General features: G+C 39.5%; 2 protein-coding genes across 2 annotated transcripts in view; one reads left to right on the forward strand and one right to left on the reverse strand.

Moving 5' to 3' along the window:
* The first annotated feature begins 218 nt into the window (after positions 1-218).
* Positions 219-9,414, forward strand: RAD1 (RAD1 checkpoint DNA exonuclease). The gene is made up of 6 exons (XM_082621959.1): positions 219-306; positions 772-1,037; positions 1,924-2,032; positions 3,390-3,648; positions 5,591-5,689; positions 6,027-9,414. The coding sequence occupies exons 2-6, from the start codon at positions 843-845 to the stop codon at positions 6,202-6,204; spliced, it is 840 nt and encodes a 279-aa protein (XP_082478085.1). The 5' UTR covers positions 219-306; positions 772-842; the 3' UTR covers positions 6,205-9,414.
* A 15,170-nt stretch (positions 9,415-24,584) lies between these two features.
* Positions 24,585-26,071, reverse strand: part of TTC23L (tetratricopeptide repeat domain 23 like) — a 46,314-nt gene continuing 44,827 nt past the window's right edge. The window contains exon 10 of the mRNA XM_082621957.1: positions 24,585-24,873. Coding sequence (XP_082478083.1) covers positions 24,670-24,873 — 204 coding nt within the window. The 3' untranslated portion in view covers positions 24,585-24,669. The remainder of the gene's footprint in view (positions 24,874-26,071) is intronic.

The following is a 26,071-nucleotide window of genomic DNA, read 5'->3' on the forward strand; positions in this document are numbered from 1 at the left end:
CTTCCTTCCGGCTCAGCCGCTCGCTCCGCTTTCCCATCTCTATGGTCCCGGGGCTCGGGCTCGGCAGTCCTCCTCCTGCTCTATGGTGCCTCTTTCCCGTCTCTGTGGTACGGCTCGGTCTCGGCTGCCCTCCTCCTGCTCTATGGTGCCTCTTTCCCGTCTCTGTGGTACGGCTCGCTCGGCTCTCTAGGCCTCGTCTATCTCTATGGTGACGGTGGCCGAGCTGGTCGGCCCATCTGAAAAGAGTGGCGGGAGACGCTCCACTTCCCCAGTGTTCCGGGAGCTGCGTCTTGTCCCGGCGCAAAGGTAAGGTTTGGGTGCTCGGGATCCCGAGACTAGTAAGCGGGTGCCGTGGGCTGGTGAGCCGCGCTGTCTAGGACTCTTCGAGGACCTTTCGAGGATTCAAGGCCGCCCCTCTATCGCCTGTTCTGTTAGGAGTAAGGTTGGAGGTGCGGGACACCTCAAAACCGACCCTGGGGATACGTAGCCCCAGTTTGGTTGAAGCTGGCCCCGAATGACCGTGTTAGTTGGCCTATTTTTATCTTTCTTAACTTTTCGTGTGTTACTGTCTCCTTAGTAAGGACGACGAAACCGTAGCTTACAGACAGTAATTTCCCCCCAACTTAGAGACAGTTAAGTGGCAGAGAGGTGGGGTTCAGTCCCTGCTCCGCTGAGTCCAACGTCTAGACATCTTGCACTCGGCTCAGCGCCCGTTGAAATCGCGGGCCTCGTCAGCACTGACGCGGAGTTTTATCTGTCGCATCTCATCAGGTGTTTCGTGACCCCGCGGGAGCGGGTGTTGGCACCTGGAACATCCCTCGGGGCCGAATGCGCCGTGGACCATGCCCCTCCTAACCCAGCAGATCCCAGATGAGAATGATTACAGCTTAGTGGCTAGCCTTGACAACGTCAGGAATCTCTCCACTGTCTTGAAGGCCATTCATTTCCGAGAACATGCCACGTGTTTCGCTACTAAAAATGGAATCAAGGTTACAGTGGAAAACGCAAAGTGTGTACAAGCAAATGCTTTTATTCAGGTATGGAAGTAGGCACCTTTAAGCCTGTGACATACGATATTCTTCACCCAGCTCAATGAATTCCGAGAGTCTTAATAGACATCATTTAAGTTAGAGAACAAAATATCATTATTTGAATTATTTTTCTCTTCTGGTAACAAATTCTTTCCCCATCGTGTTTTACGGAGATAATGGTTAATAATAATAATGTGTAAAATATATTAAGCTAAACTATAGGCGAGCACTTTTCTGAGTGTTTTATGTTGCCAACTGTCCTGCAGCTGGCAAGTGGCATAGTTGGGATGAGAACCCAGAACATTTGTTTCCATAGTATATGCTCTTTTGCACTACCTTCCTATTATTAATTTTTTTCCTTGTAGTGGTAATAATCTAGTTGTTCTTACAAAGTAATATTTGTATGGTTCAGATAGGATTTCAGATTTAATTCAGCATTTTTTTAGAACACCTAAGTGCACATTACGACCTCAGGTACAGAGGGATAAATAAGACATGGTTCCTGTCCTCAAAAGAAATTGAAAACCAGTATGACTCATGCGGTGTCTAATTGGCTGTTTTCCAAATGACCTTCGCCGAACTGATGGGCACAAAATGGAGACAAGGGAGAGTCATGTGGAGGATAGTTTAGCTCCAAGAAGCTAGATGAAGGACCTTTCATAAAGTTTCTCACGGTACTGAAATCAGTTACACTTTCAACTGTTGAGTAGCAGTATTCTAATGGATCACAATTGAAAAAGTTTAAGATGTTTTGATTGATAATCAGAAATTATTTTCATGGGGTTAGCACAATATTGTTATTTTAAAAACATATAAAGTGAAATCTAGAACCTTATATGTGAGTTCTCATTCTTTAATATATATACATTTTCACATTTACTTTTTTTCATAGGCTGGAATATTTCAAGAGTTTAGAGTTCAAGAAGAGTCTGTTACTTTTCGAATTAATTTAACCATCCTTTTAGACTGTTTATCTATTTTTGGATCAAGCCCTATGCCAGGTGAACTATTTTATTATCATTATAACATAAAAGCATTATATAGAATGGTCAGAAAAATACAGGCAAAGTTATTAGAATATAAGTAATATAAACATTTGTTTAGAAAATTAACTGCCAATTTATTTTTCATTTGCCACAATCATGGATTCTGATTTTACACAGTGTTAATAGAAAGTGTGCTTACGGTTCCTTTCATATTTGCAAAAGTATTTACATTCATCTTTTTTTTTAATTTATGAAGATTTTAGGATTTTAACTTTGAACTAATCAAAAGAAGACTTTGAACATGTCTTAAATATCTTTAACATTGAGAAATATGTTTTAATTGCTTCTTTTTTCTAACTTGTCTAGAATTACAGTTAGTGGCAGAATAGATACCAATTGTCCTGACTCCCAGTTTACTGTGTTCGAAATTTGTTTGCTTTCTTCTTTAATCTCTGTTTATACATTATGTTTATTTTCTTAAATGCTTTCCTTTAAAATATTTATATATTTTTAGGAATAGTGAATTTGGTTGCTCTAGATATAAAACAACAAAGAATCCCTAGAAGAATGATTTTTTATTTCATAGGAAAGGAATCTGGATATTTGCTAGGGAAAATTCAGTTATGGTCTTCTAGAAAATATATTTTAATTTTGTAATGACAATTCCATTATTATTGGAACTGGTTAAAATTATATTTTCTAATGCAGTGTTCCCCAGCTAGTTTTCCATAAAAGCATCTGCCTTCCCCCATTCCTCACTGTGGTTCTCCACCCAGTAAGGAAGAGGAACTGGAGTGTCCTGTCATATTCCTCCTTCTCTCTAGTGGTTTGCAGAGGTAAAACCCTAACCACCAGTAACCATCCTTTTTCTCCCAATTAGACCTTAAAATTTGAGGAAATGTAAAGACTATCTTCCAATAGAAAAGGTTGGAAGGGTCCTTATCACAGTGAATACACTGATGTTATAATAAGACAATATCAAAGCAATCCATCGTTGCACAAATTGAACGTTCACTAATAGCATAGCCTGTTCCACAACAGTTATTACATGAAGTATTGGACCATATAGATTCTCCATCCTGAAGTTGTATATATATAATCAACTATTTCTGAGGTGTTTTTTGGCAACCTGGAAAACGATTTCAAAGAGTTCCATTACATTTTGTTCCCAATTTTTTAGAGTTATTTTTGGAATCGTCTACAGACAGCTATCATCAGGGAAGATGTGATCCCTTCTTATAAGGATATACATACATATATGCTAGAAATGGGCAGGATAAGATATTCTTGAGGAGTTTTAGGCATCATTTGAGGAGAAGCTGAACCCAGAGCTAAAAAGCTAAGCCCCAAGTATGATTTGTTTCCATTGCAGGGACTTTAACTGCACTTAGGATGTGTTACCAAGGTTATGGTTACCCTTTGATGCTGTTTCTGGAAGAAGGAGGCGTGGTGACAGTCTGTAAAATCAATACTCAGGAGCCCGAGGAGACTCTGGATTTTGATTTCTGCAGCACCAATGTCATTAATAAAATTATTCTGCAGTCAGAGGGACTCCGTGAAGCGTTTTCCGAATTGGATATGACAAGTGAGGTCCTACAGATCACCATGTCTCCAGATAAACCATATTTCAGGTACTTGAAAGCAGTACAGTGATAGTTAATGTAGTTTACTCCATCTCCCTACTTACACATTTGCTTAGGATGCAGAATTTTTATTATCCAGGTTACTAGAATTTTCAGAACTTCAGAGAGCTTTTACTCTTACTTCATACTTTTTTAGGTCAGGACACTAGGAAGACCCAGAAAGATGAACTCACTATTTAAAGCTTCATAGGTAGTGTTGGTTTCTAGAAGAGTAGCCCAGTCTCCTAGTTCATAACCTAGTGGTCCTTTCATTGTTGTACTACTTAACTGTTGGAGATAGGTTGCATTGTGAGGAAAATTGGGCTCAAACTTTTGGAAAAGGTGTTTGTAGTATACGGCATCTCTTTTTCTTTCATTTCAAGTTAGTACAGGATGCAAAAGGAAATAGGTGTTTTCCATACATGGTTCATTCACTCTAAGTATCTATTGATCACCTACTGTGTGCACATTTGCCTTATTAAGCACTACAGGAAGGAACAGCTTAAAATCAAGGTGACAAGGATATATGTGAAACAGCTCAGAGGGAACAAAATTACATGCCATTAAGTTCCAAAATAGTATACATAAATACTTAGGGAACCAGCACTTAGGCAGGAATGGTAGAGGTGAGCTTCCTAAGAGAGGGCAATTTTCATCAGGAATACAGTGTCAAAAACTATCAAGCTGCTTCTCATGTTTTGACCCAACAGATTATGAAATGGCAAAACTCTTTTCATGATTAGAATCAATTTAGAGAGAGAATTTAAATGTCTTCTCTTTTGAAATATTTCAGAATATTAAAGAGTAAAGGAGTTAAATACATATAGTATGAGAGGTGTAATTGTTCTTTTTGTGTCTACTTTAGAAGAACTGCAGGCCTTTCTCATAGGTTAGGCAGTTAAAAATTTGGCTCAAGATTGGTTAAAATGTTAATCAAAATGGAAATCAGTGGAACCCTACTTAAGCAGTGATATGAATTAAAATTCCAGGCACTTAAACAGTATTCCAGAGGCTCCCCATCTAAATGATCTCTCAGCATGAGTAACTAGATGGATCATGAGATCTTTCATCTCCCATATAGGAAATTATTTGATGGTGGGGAACTGGAAGTTGAAATATTTTATTTTTGGATACATTGAACTTGAGGAGCCTGTGACACTAGGGAGTAGTTGGATATATAGATCTAGAGCTCAGGAGATCAGGCTAGACTGGAAATTTAGATTTGGGGACCATCAGCATGGCTGGGCATGGACAACATAGCTGAGAGAAAGAGGTGATGTTAGAAGAGAGAAAAGGTGGATCCTGGGGAAAGCCAGCACCTAGGTCTTTATCACTGTGCTCATATAGTGTTCATCCATCCACATGTTAACCCCAAAGCAAATGATCAATACGTTCATGCAGATTAAGTAAACATATAAACACTCATAAATTGTCTACAAACTGCTGATTTGTAGACAAATCAGCAGTTTGTAGACAAAGAAAAACAAAGAAAACCATAAAACAGCCTGAAGAACAGTCTGGGGTACAGAAAAGCCCTAATTGCTTGGTGGGGCAGCAGAGACAGGGAACAGGACCCCAGGCTTGCAGCTGATGAAGACCAGGGTCTTCTGTCACTCCCCAGCTCTCTCCTGTTATATGGTTCTGATTTCAGGAGGAGGAAAGGACAGTATCAGAGTAGAATTCAGGTAATGAAATTGAGGCAAACCTCTATGGATTCCTTTTGTGACTGGCTTTCTTCAAAGCCATGTATTAGTTGCTAGCTCTCCTGTATTCCCACAGCATCCTACAGGAATCTTTATTATGTAATTGTTATAGTGTCTTGTCAACAAGTGTTTACATACCTGTTTCACTCACCAGAATGAGCTTCTTAAGGAAGTGTTTTCTTATTTGGATCCTAATGTGGCTTATTGTTGGACCAATGAATAAACGAGTTGCTCATTTTCTACTATAGGTTATCTACTTTTGGGAATGCAGGAAGCTCCCACCTTGACTATCCCAAAGATTCTGATTTGATGGAATCATTTCACTGTAATCAGACCCAGGTCAACAGGTCAGTTCTTAATATAGAGGTTGCCACTGGTGATGAAGCTGAGGTTAAATACCACGTTTCTATTAAATAAATTTTTTAAAACTTTCAATGTGTAGATAAAAGTATAGCATTAAGAAAAATAAATAGTAGGTTGCTGGGTTTACTTGGGGATTTTGGATTGCAATAGTGGATGAAATTTTTAAAATGAAGAGAAAATACTAGCAAATTGGACAAGTATTTGATTTTATTCTTATATTTGCTACTTGGTAGTTCTTGGCTATTTTTTGTCCTTTACTTGGAATTATGAGCACTGCTTTAAGTGTGTCCAAATAACAGCTTTTTATTTATTTTTCTACAGATACAAGATTTCTTTACTGAAACCCTCTACAAAGGCATTAGTCCTATCTTGTAAGGTATCTATTCGAACAGATAACCGAGGGTTCCTCTCATTACAGTATATGATTAGAAATGAAGATGGACAAATATGTTTTGTGGAATATTACTGCTGTCCTGATGAAGAAGTTCCTGAATCTTAGTCTTAAGTATGGCAATCCACTGTGCTATTTATGTACACATTCATGATTGGTCATGTTCTCATTCTGAGTGTAGCACTCTTTGTGATTTCTTACTGGATTTTCTAAGGGGAAGAAGCATGGAAGAGATAGGAGCTAAGTCCCTGCCCCCTAATAGTTGCTGTATATTTTATAAGTAATGTTTTCATGTAGTCACAGATTATCCAATACTGGACTAGCCTGTGGTTCTGTCTTTCGAACTCATGGGAATCGTTATGAGCCAAGATGAGTAAGTTTTATGTTTTATTCTACTTAAGCAGGGCATTCCAAGTGTCTAAAAATTTAAAGTTTGGTGAAGCCATATCTGAAATGTTCTTTTATTTATTTACTGTTAGAAAAAGCAATGGCATACGGGCATGACTCCCTAGTTGGAATTCTGGATAATCTGTCTTAAAGCAACGGTTCTCAGAGTGTTGTGCCTAGATCACCTGGAAACTTGTCAGTAACTCTGGGGGTAGGCAATCTGTAGTTTAAAAAGCTTCCCCCCAGGAGATTCTGACAAGTGCTCAAGTTTGAGAATCACTGTTTTAAAGGATCCTTTTTTAAAAATAGTCTTTAATTGCATCGAAGTGACTGCTTTTAACTGTGATTTCTTCACAAATGTTCTGAAATTTAGGCTTCGTCAAACAAGTCTGAATAATTATATGATTTATTTTTCAAGTGTACATTTTGAAGACATCTGTGAACAGGCTATAAAATAGTCTTAAAAGTTACAGATTTTCATCTTGTTCTGAAAACTGTTCAGTGTAGTAAGTACTTATTAGATACCTTCTGTTTGCCTATAAGAGTTTCTCAATCAAACCAAGGTGTACAAAACCATTTATTAAGTGATTTTATACTTTCTTAGGTAGTTTTCAATGAAATAATTTTGTGGTATGTAGGTTAAGAAAATATAACACTAAATTATCTAACTTGTTTTCTATTAGAAAAAGTATATAACTAAAATGAAGTTTCTGCACCATGTGAAAACAGCTCAGTGTCTCTCAGTGGCCAGGCACTTTTGGCCTTTGGAGAGTGTTTCAGCAAAGCACTTCAGGGAAAAGCTCCTCCAGAACATTATGTAGGCACTGCTTCCAGGCACGTGTACAATTTGTGCAATTCTGGGTGTCTAGTCCAGGGTGAGTACCCGATAACTAATAAATGTTCCAGGCAATCTCAGGGTGCCCAGCTGGTACAAAAGAAGTTGGAGTTTTGTAAAGTATAGTATATGTTTGAGAAGGAAATGATTAAATCTACTAAATGTCCAAATATTTTTTGTCTGGATAAACACAAGATCAAAACCAGTCTAAAACATAATTATGAAAATATTTAATCAGTAAACACTTCAAGGACTACAGTTTTCCTTTAAATTTAAAATAGGGCGGTTCTGTTTTTCATTGGCACATCTAGTACCTAGAACAGTACCTAGGATGCAATAATATTTGTTGGGTGAAAGAACCTCCACTTTCAGATTACTAGTCACTATTTAATTCCATTATTTCGGTTTGAACTTATTTTGACCTAATGTATTTTTTTCAAGTTGAACCTATAAAGAATTTAAAACATGTATCAACTTAATAAGACTTTTTTGCACATTTAAGACTATTATTTTAGCTGCACGTATCTGGAGTTATTTAGAATTCAGAAACTAATGAATTTAATTCTTTCTAAATCACCCTGACATCAAGGTGTGACTTAATAAAGAATTTTCTTTTTATGCATGCTCTATTTGTCTAGTTTAACTTTGTTCAAGTTCCTATGAAAGACCACTAGGAGGAGCACTTCCTCAGGCAGAGCAGGATGCTTTGGTGACTACAAATTCAGTTCATGTGTCACATATAGAAGACTGTAATCTTATTTTTAAGATTATCTTTGCCTGTTTGAAGTTTATCTCATATTCTTTCCAGTAAAATTGTGCTTACCAGGAATAGGTAGGTAATATTTTTTCCATTTTTTTATTTATTATTTTTTTTGGCGGTATGCGGGCCTCTCCCTGTTGTGGCCTCTCCCGTTGCGGAGCACAGGCTCCGGACACGCAGGCTCAACAGCCATGGCTCACAGGCCCAGCCGCTCCGCGGCATGTGGGATCTTCCCGGACCCGGGCACGAACCCGTGTCCCCTGCATCGGCAGGCGGACTCTCAACCACTGCGCCACCAGGGAAGCCCCTATTTTTTCCACTTTTTAATTCGTTTATTCCCTACTTGATGATGATGTGTTTCCACCTAGAACGAATGATTCAAAACAATAAAAATAAAATGATTTGTTAAATTCTATTGTTCTAATAAAAATAAGTCTTGTAACATAATCATTTTTACAAGAAGCCACAGAATTTCTGTGGTGCTATCGAGTAGTCCTGCTAAGAATTAGTTACAGTTGCTGAAAGGGCAGCATTTGGTGTTCCCTGTAGCTTAGGGTGAGGGGTTTTCAGAACAGCGTAGACTCCCTTCTCCCCTTCCTGTCTTCACACTGCTGGCCCTTGTCCCCACGTGAAACAAAAGCTGTTGGGTCCTGAGAAATTAGGGAAATTGTATAGTATTTTCTCTTTTCCCAAGTAGCGTTTTTATCCACGTGTCAGGCTACGTTCACCCCTGCGCCAGGCAGTTGGCAGCTGTACCGTGGGTTTCTCACTCCAGCAGTGGACAGCTCGTGCTCTAATCAGAAATGCCACAGGCGGCTGTTACAGGTGTTTCTGGCATCCACATCTTAGTCATGGCCAGAAGTTTCGGTAATTAGCAGAGTAAATGTTTGAAGTAGGTTTTCTTTTGGAAATTAATAGCTCATTGATCAGTATAATAGCTAATAGTAGTGGCTCTCATTGGTAAAACTAGAGGTATTCAGGATATGTGAACTAAATTATTTCAGAGTAGTTCCCCATCCTTGCATGGAAAGGATATAAGAATCTAGTGAGGCCTGTAGCCTGTACCCTTAGGCCTGGTGTATAAGGCTTGACCCCCCTAAATGGTCTTACTTCCTGCCATTTTGTCCAAAGATTTCTGGTTGCTTGTTACTGAATGGATTAGGACAATCCCATCTCTGGAATATTGTCAGGTTTGCCCTAAGTGGACCTTTCATGGAAAATGGTGGGTAAACTGTCGAAACAGAGAAGGCAGGCTTCACTGAGCTTATGAAACAGGTTGCATAAACTTCGCATGCTTGCTAATGAACGTTTATTAAAATTTGTATGTGGGACAGTTGATCTGGGCTAGATTTTTTTTTCCCACCTTACCTACCTCAAATTTCAGTGGCCAGTAGCTAGTTTAAAAGAATGTAAAAGTTGTATATGACCTTATTAACTAGGTCAGCTAGAAACATCAGGTGTTTGATTGGACTGTTATCCAGATTGCTGTTTCCCATTACTTTCTAATGAGCTTAGAAAGTAGTTCTCATTTACAGTCTGCCACGGGTGAAACTTTGTAGTAAGTTGTGTTGTGCTGCACATTTCCAATGTAGTCCCTTAAAATTTAGGGATTTCACAAAATAGTAAAATTTTAAAACTTTTGGAACCAAAATAGGTGACAACTTTCTATTTTGTCAGGTATGAGGATATTAAAACTATAACTACCATTCATTATGACTACCATTTCATAAAACATTTTACAGTCAAAATCTCAGAAAGTGGACAGTTAGCAATTTTATACTGTCAATAAAGGAAAACGAAATATTAAAAATAATTTCAAATGAGACGAGGGTTACACCATAACATTTTATTTTACGGTGCTATACTTTGTGCTCTTGTTTTCTGGATATAGGTTTGTCAGTTTGGAGATGTTAAGACTTTGGGGTCTCACAAAATAGTAAAATTTAAAAAATTTTAGTGCCACCCAAAAATGGAGTCTGAACGGCCACTTCTTTCTGATAATTCATTTTTATCACAGTTAATATTGAAAATCCATTTTCAACTGGATATGTGAAAAGGGAAGCAACTCTTCTGAGGCTGCCTTAGTCAATTCAGAGTATTCTGGGCAAGAACAGCAGTAGTCCCATCTCCAGACAGGGCTAAAATCTGCAGTGACCGACTGGGTGACCAGTTCATAAGCACTGCAGAGAAGGTCAATGGAATATAGGTGCCTTTAGCCAGGGCCACAACCTGAGACCTCAGTCCTGAGTGCCAAGCTTAAAGCATTCTGGGAATCAGCTGAGGGAGAGCGGCTGCAGCCAGGAAGGAGAGGAAGCCTAGCAGTCCAAGGACAAGCCACTGGGTTAACTGGTGTGTGTGTGCTCCTGCCACAGCAGAACACTGCTCACTGCTAATACCTTGGGCACTGGCTGATTATTAGGATTTACACACTGGACAAATGACTGAAATGAAAAAATACTTTCTTAAATGAAGAACCAAGATGTGGCTCTAGGAGCACTGAGTGATAGAGATGTTGTCAGAGACAAATTCGGATCCCCAAAGACAGGTGTTTGAGCTCTATTAAATCAGCTCAGGCAACTGAGGAGCGATGAAAAGGGAAAAGTAAAAGCTTTTTATAATATAAACGTGAATCTGACTTCTCCTTTGTCCCTGGGTACACAAAGGAATATGATTCGAGATTGACTGTTTCCTAGATATACACTTGTTCAGGGGCTCAGGATTTTTTTTAACAACCTTGGTGAGCATTCCTTTCCTAAAACGAACCTTTTTTTTTTTTTTTTTTTGCGGTACGGGTGCCTCTCACTGTTGCGGCGCACAGGCTCCGGATGCACAGGCTCAGCGGCCATGGCTCACGGGCCCAGCCGCTCTGCGGCATGTGGGATCTTCCCGGACCGGGGCACGAACCTGTGTCCCCTGCATCGGCAGGCAGACTCTCAACCACTGTGCCACCAGGGAAGCCCAAAACGAGCCTTTTTAATCCAGTTTGGTGGGGGCAGCATGGTGGGATGGAAAGAGTCATCATCTGTGATTCAGGAAGTCTGCTTTATAATCACCAGATTGACCTTGAACAAATCAATTTTTCATATCCCTGTTTTTTTTCATTTATAAGAATCAAAATGGCCTTTCTGACTTCAGTAAGCCAGATCAGGCCAGTGTTTCAGAAGGTCAAATATTTCCTCACAAAGCAGTTTTAATGACCTCAAACAGGTTATGGCTAAAAATTCTTACAAATAGTATATTTAAATGTTTGCCCATAAACTGTAATACTTAGGTATTGCAGAATTTTCTTAAAAAGGACTGAAAAGAATGAAAATAGGGGCTTCCCTGGTGGCGCAGTGATTGAGAGTCCGCCTGCCGATGCAGGGGACACGGGTTCGTGCCCCGGTCCGGGAAGATCCCACATGCCGTGGAGCGGCTGGGCCCGTGAGCCATGGCCGCTGAGCCTGCGCATCCGGAGCCTGTGCTCCGCAACGGGAGAGGCCGCAACAGTGAGGCCCGCGTACCGAGAAAAAAAAAAAAGAATGAAAATAGAGTTAGAAAAGGGGAAATGGAAGGTAATGTGAGTCCTAGTGACATGAAAAACTAACTTAAAGCATGTGTCTAAAGATTTCTTCTCCCAAGTTACAGGAGCCTGGTTTCTAATGGCTCTTGGGTACTTCACCTGTAATGCTGCTAAGTGGACCTTTTTTTTTCCCAGAGTCCTTTGTTCTGCTTTTGATCTGCCACTGCTATCAGTGTTGGTAAATATATTTTGTGGTCCAGAATTTTTTTTATTAAGGTTGGCTTTACTGTTGGCTATCTTGTGTAGAGGTTTTCTCTTTACTGCTAACAGAAGACCTAGAGCAAAGGAGAAAACCATTTGTGCATTTTTCTTGGTTCTTGCCTTCTCTCCCTCCTGCTAGCACCAGTCACTGCCTTATTGACCTAGAAGGCTGACCTCGGCCTGAGACAACTACTTCACTGTGTGACCATCCCCCTAAAATGCTGAATCTGCTAATAGGCCTCCAAAATGGTACTAGAGTCTTGGGTTTTCTCCCTAAAGAACAGGGAACCCTTTGCTTGATTCAGATGGCAGGTCAAGGATATCTAGGATACATGGATTGCTTTTAATCACAGCTGAAAATTTTTATCGAATGTAGGGCCTTTTATAGTGTTCATGATCTTCAGGTGATTTCTTCTGAGCACAGAGATTTACAGCCCAGAGGCACTGTAAATGCTAAAAAGAGGATCTTTCATCCCCATTTCCAGCCATTAAGATTTCCATACTCCGTTTTCTTAATACTGGAGAAGTTGGGCAAGAGTTAGAAATAATCTGGTCCAAAAGACTGATCCAGAAACCCGGTTTCTATTAAGTGTTCTTCAGTTACCTCCTATTTAGACCACAAGCCTGCAACAAGTGTGGTTTGCATAACCCCTGTTTGAAAAAAAAAATTGTTCCACAGAAATATGAGCTACAAAATTTTATGAGCAACTTGAGGTTTTTTTACATGCAAGTCGCACTGAAGACTGATTCATTCTCTACTACTGGACCATATAAAATACAGAAAGCTATCTGGCACTTTAACTTCCTTGTCAGTAAACCAAGAGATACTGTGATTCGAAATTTGAAGAAGAAATAGGCACCAATTAAGTCAATTGCCCAGGGGTCTCATAAAATCAAGGGTCGGCAAAGATTAGAGAGGGATCTCTGCTTAGGGACAGCAACTAGAAAACAGCCTTGGGCCTAGTGCTCTCCCACCACAAGGTGGCACAATTCCCCTTGCCTGAAATCTTTGGTTACTGAAAGAACACTGACTTCCATAGTGTATATATCACCGTCTTTGCATATAAGTAATTATATCGGACTGCCTTGTCTATGATATTATGTTTCCAGGGGCTAAGCTCTAGCTCACTTTTGAGATATTAACCAGCAAAATGTTTTCCACACCAGCGTAGTGGTAGCTTTTCACAGTTACTAGCTCCTATCTCATTTTCCTTCATTGCCAATGGTGTAGCTAGAAGGTAATGAAGTCAAAGCCCAGGTTTCAGTAAATATGAAAGTAACTTATTTATTACATGATAACCACTTTGCATACATTATCTCATTTTCGCAGCATCACCAAGAGATAGGTACTATTCTCATACCGATCCTATGGATGAGAAAACCAGGATTACACATAGCCAGAAAGTGGTGGTTCTGGGATTTGAGCAGGCTTGTCTGTCTCCAGAGCTAGAGCGCTTAACCACCATGAATCATAAAGAAAAATTAGTTCATAGGGATGTGTTGAAGTCATGTTTCTATGATCAGATAAAATAGTTCATTGGTGAGATAGTCATTGTTCAGAAAGAACTTATGTCCTAAAGTGGGGCCCAAATCCTTTACCAAACTCCACAAGTATTCTTGTACCCTCAGTTCAAACATGTGCTCTACATACCTTTTGCTTTAAATAAAACCAGACCTGAGATATTTTCTCTATGGCTCCAAATAAGGTTTTATTTGCCAAAATTTAAATCACTGACCATTTAAAAAAAAATTCAGGTAAATAGAAATACAGTGGCTTTTTAAAAATTAATTTGTTCCCAACATGCCAGTAGGGAAGTTTAGTATGTCAAAAGTTCTGAGAAGTCCTTCAGGAAGTAAACCTGTGTCACTTCGTTTAATTCAGTTTGGTTTCTTCCTAAACTGAGTTCTTTCACAGAGCCTTTCTTCCTCCATCCCTTGGAATCAACATTGAAATACCCTCTAGGAAGTGCTGCCCGGTACAGCAGCCTTGAAGAACTTACCATTCTTTCATACACTGCCCTATGTCATGCCTCTGTGCTCCTGCATATAGAGTACCTTCTTCCTGTAATGTCTTCTCCTTCTGGATGAACTGTTACTCGCCCTTGAAGAAACAACTCAAATGTAACCCTGTCTATGAAGTCTTCTCCAGCCTTCTTAGATTCTCTCTCCTTGCTGCTCTTGGTGCACTGAGACTTCTACTAGAGAATCCATATTTCACATTGTCATTATTTTTCATGTTTGTCTCTTGCACTAGATTGTTGTCTCCTTAAGAGTAATGGCCGTGTTTTATTTATCTTATTACCACCTGCAGCTCTAACTGCACCGAGCACTTAGTAGGAGCTCACCAGATAAATCTGTTGAAGGAATGTTGAGGAAAGTGAGGCTCAGAATGTTTAAGCAACTTAAGGTTACATTGCTGTTTCATAGCAGAGGTGGGACTCACACCCAGGGTGCCTTGACTCAAGGTATATCGCTCTTTCACTGGGCATGAATAGCAAATCTGTGGCAGAAGTTTAGCTCTTCCCCCACCCATGCTCCATGACAGACAATAATAACCCAAGCTCCACCAAACCCAGCCTTTTGCTCTGGAACTTCAAGCGTCCCTCCAGGAAACCACTACCAGAGTGGGCCCAGGAGGTAAAGTATACTTGTTCTCCTTGCCCTATTCCACGCTCTACCTCCTGCCAATCTGTTTTTGTGGGCCGGGCAGAGTGGCTGTTGGCTCTCGAGTTCCCCCACCGCTCTGCTGAAGACCAGGTACCCGGAGCGGGCTCCCTGTGGCTTAGCAGCCTCTGTTCCCCTTCAGTGAGACCGTGGCGGGGGGAGGCAGGGGCGGCGCTAAATGCCCCTAAATGTCCACTTCTCTATCTGCCCCAGTGCTGCCAGCCATTCCTAGAATCCTGATTTGGAAGAGCCACTGCCCCTTGGCACCTGGAGATTAGAGCAGATGTTGCTCCTCACGCACTCATACACCAAGGTTTGGCAAATATTTTCTCTTTTAATTCTGTAGAGTCAGTGTTAGAATATTTACTGGTGATAGGAAAGAATATGAATGCAGCAGCCTGGAAACAATCTAGCTTATGGGTCATAAATTTCATCACTAAGGTCTTGCCCAAGACTGGTTTGGCTGACACAGAATTTACTGAGTGTATCACCTGTTCTCGTACTTAACTGCAGTTCTCTCTGGAAATAATCACCCCAAATCCTCCTTTTCCACCCTACTTTTCTTTGGCTTTCTCTCCCCAGCCCCTCAGCCCAGAAGAGGCTATTTCTGTTCACATGACTAAGAAGACAGTGGATCACTACTAGGTTAATGGGCATTGAGGCACCTTCCCTCTCCCCCCTCCTATAAAGAGAAAAGGATGGTTTTCCTGGTTCCTTCTGTTGTCTCCTATAGCTTGAGACCTACCAAAAGTTATACCAAAGTAAGTTTTCAGCATGCAGCTGTCCTAGAGGTGTCTAACAAGGACAAAGATGAAGCTAATGCTCCATGCCTTCATACTTCCAGTAAGTTTGGGTGACTGGCTACAGTTGCAAAAATAGCTAATATTTCTAGAGCACTTACCATATACCACATACCACGCTAAGTGCTTTATGTGAATAATCTCATTTACTCTTTATTATCTTTCCATATTATAGATGCTATTCTAACCCTCATTAGAGAAAACTGAGGCTTAGGATAACTTGCCCTACGGCACACAGAAAGTAGAGGAGCCTGGATGCAAACACAGGTCTGTCTGACTCTGAAGTCCATGACCTTGACTACTATATTCTAACAGTTAGAACTGTCCAGTAATGGAAAGGGCCACCTGGACAGGTAATGAGTGAGTTCCTGATTTGAGGAGGTGTTTAAACAGGTACTGGACAAACAGTAGTCTTAAAAATCTGTTCTACCAGTACAGCTCACTCTAATGTCGGTGATGATTTTCTGTTTGCCTGTATGGCTTCTTATTAGTCATCATTATCATCATCACCTCTAATTAGCACATACTGTGTGTCAGGCATCTTTCTGAGGAGTTTTACTTACATTAACTCATTTACGAAGTAGGTATTATTATCCCCATTTTATAGGTGAGAAAACTGAGAAAGTGACTTGTGACAAGCTCACCCAGTTAATAAATAAACTGGTTGTAACTCAGGCATCTGGCTCTAGTCCATTCTCTTAACACTACATTATATTGTCTCAATATTTGACATGTATGTGATACTCTTTTTAAAATTGTATTCTCTTTTATTATCAGAGGTATAATACTTATTTGTTGTTTAAAAAAAAGTCAAATAATATACATTATTTCAACACAAGTTGAAAGTCCCCCATAATTCCATACCCCAGAGATTACTGTTACCCTCCTTAATTATATAGTTACATATATTTATGGGTTATACTATATATAATACTAATATCTATTTGTGTGTGTGTTTTTACCTCTAATAATATATCTGGGATATTTTTCCATGACTCTTCAAAGCTCTACTTCATGCTTTTGAATGACCCTATTATATGGACCATTAACATGTACCAGTTTTCCTACAATAGACAGATCTACAAGGAAGATACATAGATATAGATATACATATATATGTATACAGAGATATATAAAACTCTAGTTTGTTACCTGTGGATATATATGTCAACCAGCAGTTCCATACCAGAGTACTGAGAGGGCTGATCTCCCCGTACCTTTGACAGAGCTGGGTTTATATGACCTGTATTTTTCATTAACACAAATACAGTAGGTTGGAAATGGTATTTCAGTTTCTGCATTTGTAAATTCTGTATGAGATTGGAAATCCTGTTTTGTGTTTATTGGACATTTGCATTCCCTCTTTGAACTGCCCCTTCATGTCTTTTGTGACATTGATAATGACCATTCCCTTCTCTGAAACTTTCTCCTCCTGTGAGTTCCTTTCTATTTTTTCCTGACTCTTCCAATTCTCTAAAGACTCCTCTTGAGTCTCCTTCCCAGTCCTCCTTCTGAATGACCCCTAGGTAATACAATAATAATAATTACAATAATTAACATCTCACAGACGCTTAGTATGTGCCATACATTAAATAAAGCCTTTAAAATAGAGTCTTACTGTTTGTATTTCATTAGATGAAGAAAGGAAAATACAGTCTCACTGAAAGTAGAAAAGCTCACACTTGAGCCCTCTCTATTTTGATTCAAAAACACCACATATGTTCTCTCCAAAATAAGTGTAAACATTCTCCAAAGTTCTTACCTAAGTTTTCTTGTTTAACATACACATATTCCATGGATTTCTTATCCATTTCTTTAACTTCTAATGCATCTTGAGTTTCCGGTCCACACAGCCTATTAGACATTGCCGAGTGGATGTATTGTGGGTACCTCAAATTTAACACATCCAAAATGTTTTATCTTCCTCAGACCTCCTAGCCATCCTCCAAGATGACCTCCTCTTGCCAATATGCTCTCACTTAACAGCACTGCCATTCACTCAGTTGCTCAAGCTAGAAACTTCAAAGCCACCTTTGAATGGGCCCCTGCCTCCATTACACCTCACATCTAATCAGCTCTAAGGTCTTGCCAAGTTGAGACTCCAACTTGTTCTCAATCCATCCTCCATGTGCCTTCTACTATGGTTTTAGATAATTAAGGCTCTCAACACCTCTCCCTTGCACTATTGCATCTGCCTTCTAAGTGGTCTCCCTACTTCTATGGTCTCCTCAGGTCCCATCTATCCTTCCCATGGCTGACAGTTAATGTTTCAAAGCCAGTAACTGATCGTGGCACAACCTGCTCAAAACCCTTTGATAGTTACCTTCTGTCTACTGAATAAATTCTAAACTCATCAGCATAGCACATAAAACATTCCATAATCTGACCCCAATTTATCTTTCCAAACTCATCTCCAGCACGTTCCTACTCAGGTACCTCCAGCTGCAACAACTCAAGGCCACTTGCTTCTCCTCAGAAATATCAAGTCTCTCCAGGCCACTATGCTTTTGTTTGTGCTACTTGAAATGCCCTCCTCTGGCTTTTCTGTTGATGTTTTACTTTTCTTTGAAGACCCAGACACCTGCCTGCTGCGTACACACCGTCTCCCCCTACATTTCCAGCCCTACAATTTATTACTTGTCCTCTGTTTATATTTCTATTAAAGCATTACTACAGACTAACTTGTAATCTGGTCATGTGTGTCTGTTTTCTTGAAAGGACTGTATCTTAAACATCTTAGTATTTCTAGAGCTTACAGGGAGCTTGATATGTAAATGATTAAAACTGAAGTCCATTTGTGATTTAGGTAAAAGACTAAACAATCTCAAAGTTTACTTCCAAATCTGAGATTTTCTGTGCCTTTTCTCTACACTGAAATCTTATTTGAGGCTCTTGCAACTAACATTTAACCTTGGAAACCAACTCCTATTTCATGGAGCCAGTTCTGCTTTCACTTCTTTGCAGAGGCTTCAAAAGCCAAGAATTTGGGCTCTTGGCAATGGAAGTTCGGTAAATGTTGTCACTGGGTTTCCAGAGGAGGTGGGGTAGAAAGCACAAGAGCACATCAGGAAACTAGCAGAGTTCCAGGACATCTGGGATTGATTATTCCAGCAAGATGCTCAAGCCAAGAGAACAATTCCTGAACTGGGTTTTTTGTGGGGTTTTTCGTTTGGTGGTGGTGGTGTTTGACATCTGGGCTTTGGCAGCCACGCCTATGGCTTTGCTCAGCAATTCTTGAGGAATGAGATATGAGCTTGTTTCAGGACTCACATCTTACTGACTGGACTTCTGCTACAGCAGCGTCCTTCAAAAGACTCTTCTTTTCCCCTTACATGTGCTTTCTTGGTAGGTCTAGGTCTCGTTGTCATTTACAGAGAGAAGAATTAGCCTCCGAGAACCAAAAGAAACTCATACTACCTGGGGCCTGAATTGGGTTATACCAATGCTTCCTAATTTCTCCTCCTCCTATCATTCTTTTCAAATCATGGACAAGGAACCAGGAACAGTAAAAAAAACTCGAGGGAAAAGCAACCTCAAGCTACTGAGGAAATGGATTCACTCCAGCTATTCTGAAGTTTCTCTTTTTAAATACAAGCTGAGTAGAACTTTGTTCCAGTTTCGAGGACACATGTATCTCTTGTCTGAAGTTACAAGTTTTGTGCTTTTAGTTTCATTATTTTTACCTTCAGTGTACAAAATATACTTTAGATATGTTCAAAGATTCAAATTCTCAATCTAATTCTCAAACATACAAACATTGTAATAACTGCCCAATGATCCATCACAATTAGGATTTCAAATATTCCAACCTATTACCCTGGAAGCAAAAGGCACGTACTGCAGAGGAAGGGGGAAGGAAATGTGTTTTACTAACATTCATTGAGTACATATTGCTAGGCACTGGCCTATGCATGTTATATATGTTATTTTATTGAAAACTCACAACAACTCTATGTCATATGCTATTATTTGCATTTTAGTGATGGAGAAACCAAGGCTCAGAGGTTAAGTGATTTTTCCAAGGTCATATACTTATTAAGTGGCAGAGGCAGGTTTAAGATGACAGGGCTGACTCCAGTAATATATACTCTTTACCCATCACTCTTACTCTAAAATAATAATAGTGTGATATATAGAAGCTTCTTATCGAACCATTCTGACCTATTATCTCCAGCATCTCAGAAAGATAATTCTTCTTATTTTATTCTTATGCCAACATTTATTGAGTACTTAAGACCTGTCAGGCCCTGATCTAAGTGCTGTATTATATGTGATCTTATTATTTCTCAGAAAATCCACTTTTTGAGGAAGGTACTGTTATTTCACTGATGAATAAAGGTGCTGAGAGAGTAAGCTCACCTCGGTCAGAGAGCCTGATTTAAAATCCAGACCGCCTGCCTTCAGAGAGAAAGCTACACTGCCCGCGGAGAGCACGTTCCCGAGCTAGAGAGACCTGGCTTCACATCGCAGCTCTGCCTCCTCCTGGGCGATTCAACTTGAACAGACCTGTCCTCAGTTTCCCCATATGTAAAATGAGGTTCTGGGGACTTGCCTGCTGATCAGGTGTCCCCATATACAGTCTCAAATTCCTCAAAAGTCAGAATCCCTATTATGTAGTGAAAGGCCGTGTATTTTTGAACTATGACAGACCTGGGTTCCAATCTTACCACACTTACTGGCTAGATGATTTTAAACAAGATACTCAAACTTTCTGAGTCTCAGTTTCATCACCTGAACATGTAAGATACAAATATTTTTTTATTTTTAATTAATTGTTATTTTTAATAAATAATTATTTTTAATAATTATTATTAATAAATAACCCTACTGAATAGGGTTATTTCTGAATCAGAAATAATACATGTATGTTACAATATCAGGGGATTGGAAGAAGTTCTACCTTATAGTTATTATTAATACTGTTATGGTTACTGACTAAGAAAACACTTTCATATACACCAGCAGGCAGAGGGCAAAGTTCCCCATATACCCTCCTACCGTGGGCATCACTGAGAGAGGCTAGAGAACATTCTCTCCTGGGTAAGATCAAACAGGAGGCAGTCTGCTGTTGGGCCTCCTTTAGGTGTGGCTCTGACTGAGGTGGATGGGGACAGGATGGGCCGATGTATTCTCTATGCTCATCTTGTCCCCCACGTGGCCAGCGTAGTGAGAAGGTACTAACAGTGAGCCACCTCCAGTGACGTGCAATCCGAGTCCTAACTCTCACCCCATAGTGACACCCCTCTTTGTCAGAGGGCTCTAAGGGGAAAGCACATGGCCTTTAGAGTCACACTTGCTTGGGTCCAAACCTCCAAGACTTAAGTGAATTTAGGCGTGTTCTTTTATAGAACATCAGGCCCCCTTCTGTCAAACGAGAGCTATCATATAGGGTATTTGTAAAAATTAAATACTTTATGAATAGTATCTAGCTCAGTTTTAGGGCTTTAGTATACACTCAACAAAAAAGAACAGTTCAGGATCAATATCATTCTGAGATGAACAAACAGCAATGATATGCCAAGGGTCAAGAAAGGGGCAGGTCTACACAAAACACTCTTCTTTGGCTGAAATTCTAAACATTTTTTAAGAAGAATCTGAAGAAGCTCTTTTATTTTTAACTTTGGAGACAACTGTTTCCCCCCAAAAGTTGCCTTATGTTTAGGGACAGATTTTGTATGTTTAGCAAGAAAAATAAGTTTAATGTATTCACTTACTTTTTTTTCTGGCCGTGCCCCCAGCTTGTGGGATCTTAGTTCCCCCACCAGGGATGGAACCCAGGCTCTCACCTGTGAAAGCATGGAGTCCTAACCCCTGGACTGCCAGGGAATTCCTTCACTTGCTTTGTTATAAACCCAATTTGTATCTATCACAAGCTGTTAGCTGAAACAGTCTTGTAGGACTTGGTTATAATGCTCAGCATTGAAAGAGACATACATACTAAATAATAATGCAGCAGACCCCTGTAATATCGGGTTCTGAGAGACTACTAGAAATTGACTAGGTACCTCCAGTTTAGGATTTGGCTAGATCCATAGTACAGGTTGGCATTTTGCCTTACTAACAAGAATAACAGTTGAATCACCCCTAAATGAATGAATCTGGGTGAGGCCATGCTATCCATATATCCACACTGAAGACCTGGTTGATGATCAGGGTCAGAACTTACCTCTGCATTAGGGTAAGGAGGTTTTTTGTGTCTCTGCTTTTATAGTGCTCATTTCCATATATGAAGATTTGAATAATCAGACACTGTAGGCGAGTTGAGAAGCATAACAGTTTAAAGAGGATCAAATAACAAGCACCTTCATTATAAACCAAACTCAGGAGAGTACCAGTGGAGCTGAGATGTCACAGGTTTACATTTCAGATGCCTGTACTACTCTTCCTCCTGGCTCCCTTCCAAGGAGGAAGGAGTCTGAATCGAAGGCTCTGTGCCCCTAGTGCTGTACCTGTATCATTCCACTTCACTGAAGCTTCCACTACCATATGTGGCTGTGGAAAACCAAAGTAACAGGCCTGAAAATTGACAGCATGCCTACCTAAAACCCACACTGGTTTCCACCAGGATTTTCCAAATAGCTGTAACCAAACGGGTAGATATAAATGAAATCAGTGTACGTGTCCCAAACTTGCATTGCATTCTCATGCTTCATAACTTTACTCTTAGGCAGTTTTCCATTGTAAATTTTATTGCTGACCTCTCTATCCAATCAAGATGGAATTATAGGCACCAGATTTGCCCTCCCATGTGAAACAACCAGAAAAGAAAAAGTAGACGAAATATATTTGGAACGATCTTCAAAACAATGAACATTAGGCAACAAAGGACAGTGTTCCTCGAGAGAGGGAAAGCAAGTGAAATAAACGCTATGATTGCAGATGACTACTTTGAGACCATCTCCAGGCTTTGATGCAGGGAAGTGGAGCTCAGCAGATGCCCTGAATTGAGGATATGAAGCTGAGAGTCTCGGGAGACTCTCAGGGCAGAGAGGAGAGAGAGCTGCACAGAAAGAGAGTATCTATATCTGCAGTGTGTCCCCTTCAAGCGCAGTTGGCCCTCAGTCTGGGAACCTGCAGATACAGAGGGCTGACTGTACTACAACATTTTATACTAGGGACTTGAGCACCTGCAGACTTTGGTGTTGGTGAGGGGGGCGGGTGGGAAGTCCTAGAACCAATCCCCCACGGATACCGAGGGACAACTGTATTCAGCAGAGTACTGATTAACACAGAGGTATAAAAACTGCCCAAGGCTTGAGAAAAGAATCTGAAGGTACTGGAGGGAACAGTGCCCTGTGTTTATACAGGGCCAGGTATAGTGGCCTCTTCACATCAGCCAAACTGGAAAGCCTCATTGTCATGGAGCATTGGGTGGGCTACTCAGAGGTACTGAGGCTTTTGCTTCAGTAATGGGGGTTAATTAGCCCTTGACTAAATGCAGCCCTAGTCCCATCTAACAAATCTTAAAAGCAGGACCTAAAAGGACCAAAATGTAATTTAGCTGAATTCCACAACAAAGTAATTTAAATGATTTCCAGAACAAAGTTCAAGAATACTTACAGAAATACAAAAATATCCAACACCCAACAAGGTAAAGTACACAATGTCCGGCATCCAAACAAAGATTCATGTTGAATCCCTACTCCAAATGGAGGATGTAGACATGACATCAAACATTCATTGCTGGTAAAATCTAGATGGGGCTCTCTTTCATTGACTTTATATGGAACATGGTAAGCCCTTACAATGTATATGCTGGGGTCTTTTTTCATTTCAGGAAAGTTATCTCCAATGATTTCTTTGATTACTGTTTCTATTCCAAGTATTATAGTTCCTCTTCAGAAATACATAGAATTCTTTGGCTGAATCTCTACTTTGTCCTCCACATCAGCTACTTTCTCATTATATACATTCTTCCTTGTCCTCTGCATTATAGGAAGGCTTTTCAAATTTGTCAATAAGTCACTGATTCTTAAAACTCACAGGATATTACACCTCTAGAAGTATTAGAAATGCAGATTCTGGACACTAAGACCATCTGATTTGATGGTCTGAGGTGGGACTCAGGAGTCTGTTTTCTGTTTCATTTTTGTTTTGTTTTTTACTGACTCTTGCAATTCTAGATTGAGGAAATGTTGTTCAACATCAGTACAGCATGTTAAGATGCTCTTCCCTATTTTCAATATGGATTTGAATTTTTTAAATTTCTTGTTTCCCTGAAATAAATTCCTTCTTTTTTTTTCTTTTTCTTTCTTTCTTTTTTTTTTTTTTGGCTATGCTGCGTGGCTTGTGAGACCTCAGTTCCTGACCAGGGATCAAACCCAGGCCCGAACAGTGAAAGCGAGGAGTCCTAACCATTGGACCACAAGGGAATTCCCTGTTTCCCTGAAATTCCTTCTTAATTCAGCCTTAGCATTTTAATCTCATCTCATCTTTTGGCCTCGAACTGTCATCCTTTCATTTTTAAAGTTTTCTCTCCTTACAGGTTTATAATCCCATTACATAGCTGCCATCTATGTGTTTATGCTTCCCTTGAAGAAGCTATTCTGATCCTTATAACTTATTCCATAAGGTTTTCTTTTTCTCTGAATCTTCAAAATGAAGTCCCCTTTCTTCTGTTATTTACTATTTTCATACTTATTACATTAAGTTAACCTGAAATGAGATAAAATATCTCCACACCTGCCAGTATATGTGTGTGTGTGTGTGTAATGCTTTTTTTTTTTTGGCCACACTGCACAACTTGCGGGATCATAGTTCCCTAACCAGGGACTGAACCTGGGGCCCCTGGAGTGAAGTTGCAGAGTCCTAACCACTGGACCACTAGGGAATTCCCATGTGTGGATTGCTTTTGACTCTTCCCTCTTGAATATCAGTTGATCTTTACCAACTTTTCCTCTGACATTGAACTAATTTGGGTTTTATGTAGAGACATCACTACTGATCTTACCTAGTCTTTAGCTTGGGCTGTTAGTATACTGACTGGCTGAACAACTGTTAGGCACACCTCTTGCCCCATCCTACTACTAGGCAATGAACTTCTAGGGTTGTCTGAGCTGCCTGGAAGTGGAATCAGTGCTCGGGTAATGATGGCTAGACAAGGTGTTCCTTATTCCAACACAACCTTTGTTGCTTTCACAGGATTAGGGTATTACTCTTCTAAAACTCTGGTCCAGGCACAGACACAAAAAAAGTTTCTGTAGTCATAGTCTCCCTTAGCACATCTAAGAATGTAAAGAATTTTCAAAAGAGAACACTCTACTTTAAAAAAAAAAAAGAAAAAGAGAAGGAAGAAAAAAAAATAAGGAGAGAGGGAAGAGAAGGGAAAACACACACACACACACACACACACACACACCTCCCCTCACATTTTGCTTACAGGCCTGGGAGCAAATGTAAAAAAACAGCCAGTATTCACCTTCCTTAGCAGCTGAATTGCCTTTCTGAGCTCTCCTTTGGCAAAGCAGATCTTGCCCATGTTATAAAAAGTTTCAGCCACTTTTTTACTACAGTCACCATAGCTAATGACCTGAGACTTCAATAAAGCCTTTAGCAGTCTGTAAGCCTCCTAGGGGATAAAAAATTATGTACATATTTTTAATTCACCTGGTAATTCTGAAGGAGCATGCTGGTTGTATTCCATGAGCTTTTCAAACCTTCAGAAAAGCTGAAAGAATAGTAGAATGAATACACATAATATTTTAACCTAGATTCACCAATTGGCTATCATTTTGCCACATTTGCTTTTTCTTTAAAATTTATATGTATATGTAATAGATAACATTTTTATATACATATATAAATACATACACATATATATTTTTGTTGAAAATAAGTTGTACTTAAGATACTTTACCCCTAAATACTTAAGCAGGTATATTCTTAGAACAAGAACATTTTCCTACATAACTACAATAACATTATTACTCTCAAAATTTTTTACATTGATATAATATTAATATATGCTCTGTATTCAAATTTCTCAATTGTCCAATAATGTTCTTTGTAACTTTAAAAATCTAATATCCAATGAAGAATCACATATTGCATTTAGTTTTCACAATCCTTTAGTCTTCTCTAATCTGTAGCAGTTCTGCCCTTTCATGATATTGGTATTTTTTTTTTAAAAGTCCAGGCCAGTTGTCTTTCAGCTCAACTCTCACTCTTAACTACTTACCATACAGCATATGATTTAGAGAAAAATTAAATATACATTGGAAGTTATTTATAGAACAACAATGCTTGTACTCATTGGATTTCCCAATGTGCTTTCTTTAGAGGGAGTGAAGAGGTATAGTTATTGCTGGTACCCTCAAGAATGGCACATCACCCTCTGCCTGTGTTAACTATGTTGACATTTATAAATAGAACATTTCTTTGGAACTGGGTTGAACATGTAATCAATATCCTCATATGTGGTATGTGAGAACAAACATAAAAAGGATATCAGTTGTTGCTTTCCAGGAAACACTGACAATAATTTAGGAGTCTCAAGGCTCTGTATTATCTTTGCATTTTTCAGAATAGGAAAACATGCATATAAGTAGATTTTCCTATTTTTTCAGTGTACAAGTCTTTCACCTCCTTGATTAAGTTTATTCCTAAGTATTTTATTCTTTTTGATACTTTTGTAGATGGGAGTGTTTTCTTAATTTCTTTTTCAGATTGTTCATTGTTGGTGTATAGAAACGCATCGGATTTTTGTATGTTGATTTTGTATCCTGAAATTTTTTTATATCCTGCAATTTGTTTATTAGTTCTAACAC

Source organism: Mesoplodon mirus (genome assembly GCF_964341445.2).
Source record: "Mesoplodon mirus genome assembly, chromosome: 5".
Lineage (NCBI taxonomy): Eukaryota > Metazoa > Chordata > Mammalia > Artiodactyla > Ziphiidae > Mesoplodon > Mesoplodon mirus.

Excerpts from the sequence above, each read along its gene's own strand:
- RAD1 (XM_082621959.1), top strand. The coding sequence starts at position 843 with ATGCCCCTCCTAACCCAGCAGATCCCAGATGAGAATGATTACAGCTTA. Across the intron at positions 1,038-1,923 it reads AAGCAAATGCTTTTATTCAG|GCTGGAATATTTCAAGAGTT; the intron begins GTATGGAAGTAG and ends TTTTTTTCATAG. Across the intron at positions 2,033-3,389 it reads TGGATCAAGCCCTATGCCAG|GGACTTTAACTGCACTTAGG; the intron begins GTGAACTATTTT and ends TTTCCATTGCAG.